Source organism: Syngnathus floridae, chromosome 2 (assembly GCF_059516105.1).
Source record: "Syngnathus floridae isolate MCC-2025c chromosome 2, RoL_Sflo_1.0, whole genome shotgun sequence".
Taxonomy (NCBI): Eukaryota; Metazoa; Chordata; class Actinopteri; order Syngnathiformes; family Syngnathidae; genus Syngnathus; species Syngnathus floridae.
The window spans coordinates 10,821,624-10,835,300 of record NC_142414.1 but is presented as its reverse complement, the minus strand read 5'-3'; the positions used below and the strand labels follow the sequence as shown (position 1 = coordinate 10,835,300).

The window sequence follows — 13,677 nt, the reverse complement described above, 5'->3', positions numbered from 1 at the left end:
TAAGCTGACACTTTCAGGCAGTGATCTCACCACATACATGAGGCCTGAGAAGTAGGAGTTTGTCAGGTGGGGGGAAAACGGGGCAGACAAATATGCATGAGAAACTTTCCACGATTGCATCAGGTGGAGTTTTTTTGTCAGTATCTTCTTACATTAACAAAACAAAGCAAATGTTAAGATTTATATTAAACACGTGCATGTTGTGTTAGCTGGTGGCAGAAAATAGACAGTTCACTGGCCCTTTAAGCCTCCTGCCCTGACTTCCCCCTCCGTCATCAAAACCCCATGAGCTAGTTTTGCAATATGTAGAACATCCCAAACTTACTCCACCCTGAGTATAACCTCAAAAATGTGACAGGCTAAGACAAGAGCCACAAATGTTTCTTTTCTTCTATCGGTTAGAAAATTCCAATGACGTCAGTTTAACTTTTTAGTTTTGACTCTTAAACGTGCAGCACAGGCAGGTTTTCCTGTATTTAAATATCCAAATGGGACGAGTAGGCAGGTTCCTGTAAAATGGAACTGTTTGTGTGCAATTCATTGTTGATAGCCATTTGCTGTTTTTGTTTTTCACCATTGGATACATTCATTGACTGTAGGTGATGAGCAAACAAAAAATTTACCAAATTAAGGACTTGGAGCCACATTTGATTAGAATAGTCAATGTCAAATAGATTAAGATGTTCATATTTGTGGGGAATTTTAGTTAAACATTGAATGATGCCCTAACCTGTTTTGACAGATATATCTGTCTTTTTTCTTTCAAGTGGTTGGGAATCTAGTGACTGCTATCATTCATCCTGCGTTTTGTAACAAGGTCCTAATGACTCCTCGCCTGACCCAGATACTGCAATAAGTGAGGAATCTGGCCAAAGCGGAGCACATGAGCACAAATCTGGTCTTAAAACCACCCTCGGGTGGGCTGCGCTGGCACAAAAAGCCACTTAAGTAGGTCTACGTTTAGTGTGTTCACAAAACAAATAGACCAGAATCCTGGTTGCAAATGTGCAGGATTGAGGTCTTGTGATGTGCAGCTGCTTCCAATGAGGGCATGAGGAGGAGGTGGTCGGTGGAGGTCAGGTGTTAACTAGACAGACAGACATCACATGGCGTGAGTGGCACTGCCTGAGGTGCCAGGCACGCATCATGCAATATACAGACTAGCTTTCATCACGGAGTCTGTAAAAAAAAAACTTTATTGGCTTAGGAAGCATACTTAAGTGTTCAAAGTGAACCCTGCATTCCTTACAATGAGGCAGAAGAAGCAGGATTTCAACATACCGGTATTAATGGAAATAGAAATAATGAAATACAAATAATAAGAAAACATTATCTGATGTGCAATAATGGATATAGAAACCTGTCCCAGGGTCATCATACAAATATTTTCAAATACAGTCAGATTGAATACAATGAAATCACTCTTAACCTTGTTTTAATTTTCACACAACCCCAAGTGTAATTTTTTTTTCAAATTAGGGCTCGCAGTACATGATTTAAGTTAATGACATACAGCATGTTCCTCTCCTGTAAGATGCCTTTACATTTCCTACCAATTAAATGCGAATTAGCTTTTGTTATAAGACGCATCCCTTCACCTATCAGCTGCAGGCTGCTTCTAGACAAGACTATTTTTCACCATTTTGGTGGAATTGAACAAGCTACTCATCCGTACTGATTGAGAAATTAATGAGTTTAGATGAGCCTATGTGTTACAAGTGACACCACAATGAGCATCCATCACTGTGATGGAGAGCTGCCATTAAACAGCCAAAGTGTGATAGGGAACTCAAGTGAGCTGTTGAGGTCACTGCTTTCACATCGGCACACATCCCCCATCCCATTATGTTATTTTCCTTCAGGAGCAGCTGGGATGGAATGCTTGGATCAATAGGCCTAAACTGGTGGTGTGTTGTCATCCCCCGCCTCCTCACCCCATCTCCTCCTCACGCATCATGCAATCAGTCATGCACAGCTGTAAAATAGAGACACAACAATGAGAATAAAGGATGAAGCTGAGAACTGAAGCGAACAGACGGCTTTGCCATGAGCTGATTCTCAATGAACTGGTTCTACTCCCACAATAAAATATTACTGTTTGAATGGATGTCTTCTAGTCCTGCCAATTTGCAGCATTTCAATTTGGTTAAGACAAGATTGAGGAAACTTACATGATGTGCAACATTCACACACCTGTGGTTGACTGTTATTTTTCACCAGGTATTCTGAGGACGGTCACATAAATGTCATTTTAAATATGGACAAAAAAACATGTACGAGTTCTCAATGCATATATATTATGTAGGACACACTTTCCAACAACAAAGGGTTTGAAGCAAAACACCAAAACTAATATTTGTAAATAATATATAACATCAATATTAAGTTCAAATTCTCATATGTTGTATTTTTTTTTCCAGTCACTTCATTTTTGTATTATTGAAGTCCTATGTTTATACTGCATGTCATTCTAAATCAGCATAAAAATTACTATCCCGACTCACATTGTAGTATTTGGGCAGTATAAGACCCAGGATAAATGAAAATAATGCCCGTGTCTCTAACCCTCAAACATACAATTTCCACGAAAAATCAGGTTAGTCCCCCATGCAAAAAAAAAAAAACTTAAATAAGGAAAATAAATAATTTAAAAAAACAATTGGTGTGCAGCCTGGTATTTGTGAGTTAGCATTTGACCACACTTTCTAAGAACCACTCATCTATGCAATAATCATTCATATAAAACAAATGTGAAGGCAAAAAGAGTCAAACAAGCATCAAGTAAGAGTGGCTGAAGTGAAGACTTGCCAAAGGCCTTTCTGTGGACTAAGAAAAAAAACATTTGGCATCCTAACATAAGATTTAAATAATCGTATCATTGTCTAAATACTTTCCACCCCCCCTTGTTTTATTTCATATCAACTGTGCAAGTGCACAGAGACAGAATAATGAAAAATCCGCATGGTCCAACAATATTAGCCTGGAGGAAACTTACTGCAGTGGTGGAAAAGTTTCAACTGTGCTCTGTCGCGTAGAAACACACATTTCCACTCAATCCAAAATAGTGTTAGTCCTGTGTTGTACAAATGGTTTAGTGAGCAAATGGGTCAAAGGTCATGTTGACTTTGAAGAAAGTGATTTAACATTCCAAAAATTCACTACACAGCCTTTTTCCCTAAGCACATGCAGGTTTGTTTTCACAGTTAATTGTATTCTCCTACATCCTGTTTGCTCCAAATGAAAGACAGGTGTTTTTGAATAAAGAAAAAAAAAAATGCAATGAACCTAAAGAATGTTGTGTACAGAGCCAACAACCACACTTTAAAGTTTAATTTAATTTTCATTTATTTTAAAAGGAAAATATACAATTCAATAAATACTGTGGCAACAACATTGTCAAGGTGTCATCAGCATTAGAGAAAACATGAAAACACACGCAGGCAGAAGACGACATGAAAGTTTTGGGTCACAGCACTGGGACATTTTCAAACTTATGTTACAAGTGCGTCATTGCCTGTGTTTTTTTTTCAAAACAGTTAAATTGCATTGCTCCAACACTGGCCGTCAGCACATGGACATTTTTTTAGTGTAGACCCTGATGACGCACGATAAAAGAAGGTGTCTTTTGGTGCAAAGAAAGACAAGAACAAATCTTTCTTAGTTGTGTAACCTTGACTAACAACCAAACTAAGATGTTAACAGCACTGTACATTAAGGCAACATTAGCAATAGCTGCTCTCTCCTGGAGGTGAAAGGTCGATGCTTGATGACTTAGTACATTGATTATAATCTTAAAATACACCATTTGCTAGTAGCACATGGAAAATTCAAGGGGTAATTAGTTGGCAAAGCTAGCAACCATTTGGCCTACAAATGAGACGGAGCCTACTGTGAAAGACGCCACTTTGGATGGCCAACGCAAATAACATTTTCGATGTTAATAATTAGTATAGTAACAAACAACAACAACGATAAAACACCTTCTTGATCGAGACTTACAAGCTAAATTTTATTTATCACAAAATCGGGTTGGCGATCACTGACAATTGTCGTCAGTCTTCGTTTTATGGCTCCAGGTACGACACACATCATGAATAAATGCAACACCACCTGTTCTCACCGAATCATTGCATATTTTGTCGTAACTTTCCAAGGTAGCATAAATTGTTGCAACCTCTTGTAGCAATTGAGGCTTGGATTTCACAAAGTTAGCTAGTTAGCTGTCAAATAGGCTGCCAAAGGAAATCTAAAAAAAAAAAGTAAACACAACGTTTGGTACAGGACTAACAAAGAGCTTATCATAAATATCTGCTGACACCATAGATTGGTGTACAGAAGAAGGAATGATGAATGGACCCTATTGGCTGCAGCAGCCCCTCATCTTTGGTACCTTGGGAGATTTGCTATCACATATTGACATGCTCAAACTTCTCAAAGAATAGTGATTAGCTCACAACCTTAACGAGCGGTCTACTTTGTTAAATGTTTAGTTGTTTTGAGGATTGTTGGACTATCATAATTCCAATTACAGAAGATATGGAAACATGCTTACTTTTGCATTTAATTTTGTCATCTAAAATGAATATTAAATAAATCTATCGGAAATTGATGACAAATTGACTCTTCATTTAACCGAACTTCAAACACCCAACCCTAGTGCAGACATGCAATTTCCAGAACAACCAATCATGGCAAAGTTCATCACCAAGGACTTCACATTTTACAACATATCGCAGACGGGACAAACAGCAGCTTTGTTGTGCAGGGCTGCCATGACTTGACGGACAATGTGTTACTCTGAAACTCAGCATCAACCACATCAGCACCTCTTTGCCCCTTTTTGTTGCGACCCACCCATACACCCACATGTCACATGTTCTTATGAGGGTTCCTATGACATCACTTTTCCAACTTAGTTCTTGTGGGCGTGACCTGCCTCAGCTTTGTTCTCCCGCAGGAAGCAGGATATAACCAACTTCCCCAGCTGGTGGCACGCTGATAGATAGCTTCCTCGACAGCCGGACTTTGACTCGTCATTGGTGCGGTGTATTCCATAAACTTGTAGATGCATTGACTTTCCAGACACAAAACAGGTCGTTCCCATGCGGGAAAGAAGCGTTCCCTGTAGCTTCTTCCTGGCTGCTCCATGTTCAGTCCCCAATCCCGTCAGGCTCTTCCCCCTCAGTCACATGACAGAGCAACTTCTGGCCTTGTCCTTGCGGAGGTCTGAGGCTACAGCTGTCAGGTCGGGTCTACCAGGCATGTGGGAAGTCCTCTTGCTGGCACGGGCGGTCTTGCTGCGCTTGACATTTTTGCCATTTTTGTTGATGCAGGCCAGCGTGGCCACGTGGAAAATGTCCCGTACGCTGTTCTCCGATTGCTGAGATGAGCACTCGATGTATGGCGCAGAGATCTGCTTGGCCATGTTGGAGCCCTGTGGAGGCAAAGTCAATGATCGATAGGGGCGGGTTCTGAGCTTCCATCATAAAAGGAAGGAAACTTGAGCATACCTGGTCATAAGACACGGGGGTCTGCCGGTGGTTCGAGAGCTCGACGAGCGTGTTCAGGTCAGTGCGTAAGTCTGACTTGCAGCCAACCAACAGCATCTTTGTGTTGGGACAAAATTCCAGTATCTCCCCCTTCCACTGCAAAGAAACACACAAAGTCTCAGTTAAGGAGTTGATGGGGGAATATAAGAAATGTCTGCTGGTTCTACGAGGGAAAGGTTGATTTCTCGCTGGATTATGAGGTGCAAAGGTCAACACTGCAACTTCCTCTAGCCCCAAGGGCTTTGAACCCTGGAGTGGAGGTGGAGCTACAAATAATCTCCACGTTTCCTTCCTGCCAACAATAGACGCTCTGTGATGGATGGACAGTCTCTTCGGGCTTCGGCCATATCCTCCTCTCAGGTGACTCGGTCAGTGGATCAAGTTCATCGAATAGAAACGTGAAATCGTGTTGCACAATAACCCTACCTGATACGTTGACTGACTACTGTGGCAGACACGTTCTACACATTTTACAAAAGTTGCTTCTGCCCAACTGGATATTTTTAGATTTTTACTTTGGAAGCGTTTAAAATCCCCCCTCCTTTCCAAGTCTGGCACACGCTAAGGAAAAACTAAATACAGAAACAAAATCTTACAGAACATTGTTCAGTGCTTCGCAGCAAAAACTCCGTACTGTAACCTTTACAGAAGTGCAACAACAAACAAGTATAACACAAATAGAAGCAGGTTTTTATTTCGTGGAAATACCCTTAGCATTTCTTGAGTAATCCTGTTTCTGAGAAGCAGATATTCCACCAGTCTGATGATCAATGTGATTTACACCATAACATGTGGACGTCAGCCAGAACATTCACAATCAGCAGATAAAAACCACAGCAGCTCCACACTTCCATATCACATCAGTGGAATTGTGTCACTTCCTTCTTTCAGCTAAGTAACCGAGTTCCACATGACATCTTGACTGACTTCAGACTTTTGATCCAGACAGGCTTCTTGCCAGCAGATCAAACACAACCAAAGCCTGCATTGTTGACACACACAAAAGACAATTTAATCAAAGACAACTGACCTTCTTCAGAACGCTGTCTAGCGTTTCGGGGCGACTGATGTCAAAGCAGATGAGCACTGCATCCGAGTCTGGATACGAAAGAGGCCTCACATTGTCGTAATATGGAGAACCTGAACGAAAGAGAAAAGAAGAGATGAGATAAAGACATGATTCGCTCTTTTCGGGTGGGAGAGTCGATGGCTGCTCAAGTGAGAATGCAATCAATCAAACAAACAGACACAAACCACCTTATCATTGCTGCTGGGGAAATTTGAGTATCGTCATAGTCGTACGATATTTCTCAAACCTGTCCAAGTCGGTTTGTGAATTGATTCATTTGAGCATTTTGGTCAAATGTTCTAGAGAGAACATTGAAAATATTAGAAAACCATTGATCTGGCAGATTTCTTCGAGTGAGCAAGCTTAATTGATAGTACATACAAACAGAATGAAGAACGGGAGCAAACTAAGGCAAAGACGTGTTTCGTAATTAGTTTACTGCAGAAGCTATTTTGGGATCAGCCAATCTGGGATCTAGTGTCATCGGGAAAGAAAAAACTAAATCAGCCGGGATCAGACAGGAATAGTGTGAAGTCCTCCTTATTTAAGGGAGGAGCCCATTCCGGATCTCTAAAAAACAATGATAACCATAGAAAGGAATGTACTTCAATTGATTGCATGACATAATCCATAGCAACTGAGAGAGCAAAACAAATAACACAAAAAAATGTGCTGACCATTACAAGATCTTTCTCAGGGAAAAAAAAAACCTGCAGAAAAATAGAACCTCAGAGTGAAGGAACTACTCCCACCTCAAATTGAAGCCATATGCGACGGAGACGCCCTTTCGCCCCAACAGACATCATGATCAGGAAGTGTTGGGGGGAGGGGTGGGGGTTGTGTAATGTCAAGGTGAGTCAAGCTCACATGACAAGTTATGGCCGACCACACACAATTGGCTGCAAAAAATCTGGGGAATTTTGTTATGGGGAATTTAAGTCTCCCCTGGGAGGTCCGTTTCCAAACAGTGAGCAGCCAGGAATGCACACAAAGTCACACACATATTAGACTCTCTTGATTCAAACAGTCTTGGTGGGCAACAATGGAGGGGGAGGGGCACCATTCAAACAACTCGTGCTTCCTTTCAGGTGAAATAAAACAGTGACACTGGCTGATGAATACTTGAACCCAGTCACCCATCGGGAGAACCAGAGTTACTTGAGGGAGCATGTGAAATAGAGCTTGTCATCCATCCTTTGCGGATGGAAAACAGAAGTGTCCAAATTAAGCAAAAACAATTCAATTATCAAATGGATCGCATCATTTTTCACGTTATCGTTCAGAGACATCTTTTAATTAAAAAATGTAATAATTCAATGATTTCTCTCATCCTTTGTTGATAATTTGTATTTAATCAAATCAAGACACTTGTAAACATCTGCTTTTGCTTGTGTGATGTTGCCTAACTGTTATTCAGTTTTTATTTTAATCACTACAAATTGCAAAAAAACAAAAATAATTAGTTAATAAACTGTAAATGGACAAAATATTTTTAAATATACTAAGACATACGATTGCATCCAATGAATCGGTAGAATAACCGATTCTGAAAAATTTCGATAGTGACAGCCAGGGTGTAAAATAATCAAAAATGTTTCACTTTTGACACGACAGTGATAAGTACAAAGATCGAGTACCCCGTATTGTGCATCACACAAGAGTTTTAGCATAAACAATGTCTAAACAAACTATATGGCCACACGCTGGGTCTGCCACAATGAAAATAATAAAAAAAAATCTTTCCTCACTTTGTCTAAAAAAAAAAATTCTTGCTCTGCTGAAGAATTACATTGCCGGATGGAAAACTGGATTTTTTCCAAACAGTGCATTATAAATGCTGTCTGTAGAACTTATTTTTTTAACCAGTGTTAAAAATATGCCCAGTGATGGATCTTTCTGTGGTGTAGGAGGCCATCTTGGCAGCATGTTAAAGAAGTGGATAAATGCCCGTTTACATTGAAATATTATGGGGTGTGATATTTGAGGGATTCAGCCGCGTTGCGCTCCGGTTGCAGCCCTGCGTTCCACAATGTTACTGCTTCCAAATGTTGATCCAGGGGGGCCGATTCTATGAAAACATTTCCACTAAGGGCTCCAGTTGAGCTCACCACAGTACAGTATAAAACATTCAACTGATCTGGTTGATGTTTTCACCACAGGGTGTTGTAGGCCAAGGTACAGAGGACTGGTTTTGGTAAACTATGACTCCATTTTGAAAACAGAAATAACTCCAGAAAAAGAAATACATATAACACAAATGAGCAGACTTGAACTGTGCTGCTGGGTGCAAAAGTTGCTTTGGTTTGGCCATAACTAATTTGAAAGTGAAAGTATGACATGGTCAGTGTCATGCCCCGAACTATACAAAACACATTCTTATGTCGAAAATGCTCCGTTTCGTTTTCCCATGTGGTTTGTTCAAGGTTTTTATAGGTTTCATTATTAAACTCTTAGCAGCAGACATTATCGTCCCTTCACATCAAGAAAGAATTTGGGATTAACCACAGGAATCTTTTCCCCATCTTTCATGGCTGTCACGTTCAAAAGCAACCGCATCACACATTTCCTTTTTTTTTTCTCAGCACTTCAGTTGCTGGAACCAATCATTGGAATTACAAGACCCCGTGACTGAAAGGGCCAGAGACAGTTCTGCAAAAAAAGTGCTTTTAGTAAACCGGTGAAAAGAAACGCACACTATGTGTGTACGTTGGAAGACATCAGACCAGAAGTGTAAACGAGAAAAAAGTTGGACCGCCTTCACCCCTACCCCTGCCCTCAACCTTTTTTTTTCACACCAGCTTTCACACTCGAGCCTGTTTCTCTTCACAGCAACTGCAATGACAATCGCCATGTTAACCTCAAACCTTGTGGTGCTCCGATAGTAGTTTGGAATGCAATCCATCATACTGACTGTAAACTCGTCGACAACACTGCCTTGCGTGTGCTGCATGCAAGTTAGCCTCAGCAGAGGTATGAAATGACCTGTTGATTAAATGCATAGCTGTCATAGCCGAGCTTGAGCGGAGGGACGTATTGTGTGTGTGTGTGTGTGTGTGTGTGTGTGTGTGTGTGTGTGTGTATGCACAGGTGTTGCACCATCTGTGGAAAAAGAGATAAGTATGTTCTAGCCTTACGAAACTTGTACAGTACATATAATCACTCACTCAACTGAGACCAAAGGTCCATGCAATTGTTTTTTATGCTATTGTTAATCCCAATATAAGGATGCAGCAATACTACTAAGGCTATTTGTGATGAAAGATGTTTCCTAGAAGTCTGCGTCACCTTCTTTCAAAGTAAATACAGAAAGGCATCTTAACAATGTGTGAATTTGATGAGTAATTTCAGTCTGAATACTGGTATCGGAAAACATGCACATTTTGGAATCACTGAACATGATCAAACTAAATATGTCTATTTTTGTGGAGGGTTGGGCATGACTACCTTTATAGAAACAGTCAAGAAATGTGGGAAAAAAAATCGTATATGATTGAAATAAAATGGAGACAAACTATTTATCCAGATAGAAACCACAATTGAAGTTCGTGTTTGATGTAAAATAGCTTTCCCATAATACTGCATGCAACAAGGTGAGGCCGAGGGCATTGCCTTTCAATTTGTGCACGCTGGCTTCTACTGCCAATTGACTAATTCATCCATGATTCAATTTGTCTTCGTCGGACTAGCCAACCACGCCACTTCAATTTCACCCTGCTAAGGATCCCGACCTGTGGACACAATAGGCTTCTTTGTCCAGGGGTTGGCGAAACCTTTAGTCTGAGGAATGCCAGACACGCAGCTCCAATTCGAGTCCTGAAATGCGATCCGATGCAACAATGGCTTGCAGAGAGGGGAAGGGAGCACATTCCCGGAAATACTTGTCACGATGCGGGAGGCTGATCTCGGTCCTACTTTGACCTGGGCTCAGACTGCAGGTGTTCACTCAATTTAAAATAAATAGTGCTCACTGGAATGAAGGCCTCATGGGCAAAATGGAAGGCAGTTCCTTCTCTCAGGGGTCTGCCTTAAAGGGGAAGTCAACCCCAAATTTTCTTTACAAGAATATGTTGAATGTACCCCTACTAGTCTAAACACAGCATTTTGATTAGTATTGTGCTTAAAGAATGAGTTAAGCAGCAATATTCACCTGTTTATTCATCATTTTGCCACTTGAAAATACCATCACAGTTGCCAGTTCTCAACCAATCATAACTCAGCTTAAAAAAGAACTGGTGAGCTGTGATTGGTTGTGACCTGTGGCGACTGTGAGGTCATTTTCAGTCGACAGCAAGTAGCAAAATGGTCACTGTAAAAACAGGTGGATTTTGACTATTTAATTAGTATTCCACAAACAAAACAATCACAATGTCGTGTTTAGACCAGTTGGGCTTCACAGAACATTTTATGACAAAGAAGGTTTTGGGGGTTGACTTCCGCTTTAATGACCCGAATTAGTCCTATCTAGTCCTCCATCGTTAAACACACACCGCTTATTAGGTTGCCCATCAGGACACAACAAAGACTCCCTACAACCACCATATGTGTGTAGGTGTTTTCCAGAAAGGGGGTGGGGGATCAGAGATTGTGTTTGACTCCATTTGTGTGCTTTGGTCTTTATCTAAGCCCTTTGTTTGAGTGCATGTTAGGACATAGCTCATAATGGATCGATTGGGTGGCTCTCTATCAGCAAGTGTCTGTGAGCTTGGGTGGGTGTTTAATATGAGGTGGGGTCAGGTTGACATCTCACAAAGTCAAAGGAAACACCTCCTCAAACACACTGAAAGATGCAAACATAGTTCTATGAAAGTTAGAGAAAGGAAAAATGGCTCCGGGCGACTGGCCAACACAGAGCTACAAAACATGCTTTCTTTTTTCCTTTCCTTTCCTTTTCTTCGCCTTTCCCAAGTCACACAAACAGTGGGCGTGAAGGAATTTCAAATGCTATCAATATTTAACAGATGTTTCTTCTCCTATTTCCCTCCAAGAAATAAGTCTTACAGGGATTCACCTTTGTTTGCAGTCTTGCTAAGGCAGATTGAATATTTGGAGGTCTAAAAAAAGTTACTGCAACACCTCTGAGGAATTCCAAACCTGAGAAGAACAACAGCTGGCTGTCTGCTTGGCCCCACCCATGCCCATTTTCAGAATCCTTGTCCCCCCCCTTCAATACACATACATGCAACATATGCTGCACTTGCGCCTGACGGACTGACTGCTGCGCTTTTCACTGCTCGGACATTGATGGATGTGAGATGTGTTGTTTACACCCCCCAACACAAACACACGCATACACAGGATACTTCAGCTCATTTGGCGCCTGATCGTAAACTCTACAAAATAAGAGAATCAGGGCGGGGGTGAAGAGGCAGTACATATGTTGCAAGACTTCACTTTTCTCAAAACTAGGCACAGTTCCAAAAGTGTGTTATCCAGATGATCATTGTGCCTTTTTGTTTGCAAACTTAGACTTTAGAAGTCAGATGAAACGGTTCATATTCTTATCAAGGATTAATAGAAAAATGTAAATATTTTATCCAGGCTACATGTTGGGACGCATCAGGGGAACATAGTCTATTCATAGTGCAAAGCAGTTTCAGAAATGATGCGCCTTTCATGTAGCGCAAAACCACAGTCATGTATGACATAACACAAGACATTCCTCAAAAAAGAATCAAAGCTATAAATGTGTTTATTGCTTTTTTTTTTTTTTTTTAATTTCAAAAGGAGGAACAAGGGGCGTTCAGTGGTGATCACAGTAAGGGGAACAATAGGCCCTCCACCCCAAAACTAAGGTGACTCCCAATCAAAGCATCATAATTTGACACCAAAAATAAATCAAATAACTTCATTATTTCTTATGTCCTCTTAGAAAAATGTGTTTTGAAAGGGTTAGGGGTCAGAGAGAAAGAGTTGAAGCATATTCATGAAGCAGAGACGTGCGCATGCAAATGTGGCCTTGTTACCTGAGGTGTCCCACAGGCTGAGTTCAATCCTCTGTGTGTCGATTTCAAAGCTGGCCGTGTAGTTCTCAAACACAGTGGGGACATAACTCTGATGGGAGCAAAACGCAGTGCAATATTAGGAAGAGAATCGCCGCATCACTGCACGCATGCACGCCCTAAATCTCTCATCCCATGGATTGTACATCCACGCATCATAGAATTTGTGCACGGTCATCGTTACTGGAGCATCCAAGGTTTATTTGTGCTCTTGAATTCACATCATGCATGCCGCTAAATGTTCTTACCTCAGGGAAACAGTCCTTGGCGAACACGTGAAGCAGCGCTGTCTTCCCACACTGGCTGTCTCCTACCACCACGATCTTACACTTGACACTCGGACTAGGATCCATGGCGGATTTCACGGAGAGTTTCTGACACGAGCGTCTTTCCTTCATTGATTCCCACCGGGGAGAGTGACTGTGATTTAAAAGCTAAAAAGAGTCCGACGTTTGTTGCGTGTGGATGCTTGACAGCGCCTTGCTGACAGACTACACGAGTTGTCTGCGCCTGCTCCAAGCCGGTGGAAACCTCTCCCTCTCGCTCTTATAGGGCGACGGTAACCAATGATGAGTGGCGCTTCCCCTCACCTCCACGCCCCCTCGCGTGGATCCAGCGATCCAGTGATCCAGCTCCGGCCTTTTCCGTGATCCCCTTCGCACAGCCAAGCCACACGCAACTGGCTGCAGTCTTGTCTGCCGTTATGGCGTCCCCTCCTGGTTGTATGTAAAAAAAAATGTAGACAGATCCAACTCGACAGAGAGGCCTTTTTTTGTTTCAGTGTGTCTGTGTTTTAAATGATTATATATTTTTTAATTTATTATTTTTTATTTTAGTGTACTTCTTTGAGTGTCTTTCATACAGAAATTTACTGTAACTGTGGCTTTACTACTGCAGAAACATTGCACCAGTGTCGGTTCACGTAGTTCCATGTCGCTGCAGTATAATAAGTGCAATGGATAATACCGTTTCTTAATAGTTAATAATTCTTGATTGCCAAGTTGCTGGGAGATTTCTGGCTAGAATTTTTATTGAGAAGTATTCCACACATTGCACAGCA

The 13,677-nt window shown here is 41.3% G+C and overlaps 1 protein-coding gene across 1 annotated transcript; it reads right to left on the bottom strand.

Annotated features, from left to right (window-relative positions):
* Positions 1 to 3,327: 3,327 nt before the first annotated feature.
* Positions 3,328 to 13,160, bottom strand: rnd3a (Rho family GTPase 3a). Its single transcript, XM_088368604.1, has 5 exons — positions 12,866 to 13,160; positions 12,582 to 12,669; positions 6,580 to 6,689; positions 5,511 to 5,645; positions 3,328 to 5,434 (listed from the first exon to the last, which is right to left on the bottom strand). The coding sequence occupies exons 1-5, from the start codon at positions 13,013 to 13,015 to the stop codon at positions 5,186 to 5,188; spliced, it is 732 nt and encodes a 243-aa protein (XP_088224730.1). The 5' UTR covers positions 13,016 to 13,160; the 3' UTR covers positions 3,328 to 5,185.
* Between the last annotated feature and the right edge of the window lie 517 nt (positions 13,161 to 13,677).

What these genes read in the sequence shown, in the direction of transcription:
- rnd3a (XM_088368604.1), bottom strand. Translation starts at nt 13,015, where the DNA reads ATGAAGGAAAGACGCTCGTGTCAGAAACTCTCCGTGAAATCCGCCATG. An exon ending in CCAAGGACTGTTTCCCTGAG is followed by an intron (nt 12,670 to 12,865) that starts GTAAGAACATTT and finishes TGCTCCCATCAG; the next exon opens with AGTTATGTCCCCACTGTGTT. An exon ending in CAGCCTGTGGGACACCTCAG is followed by an intron (nt 6,690 to 12,581) that starts GTAACAAGGCCA and finishes TCTTTCGTTCAG; the next exon opens with GTTCTCCATATTACGACAAT.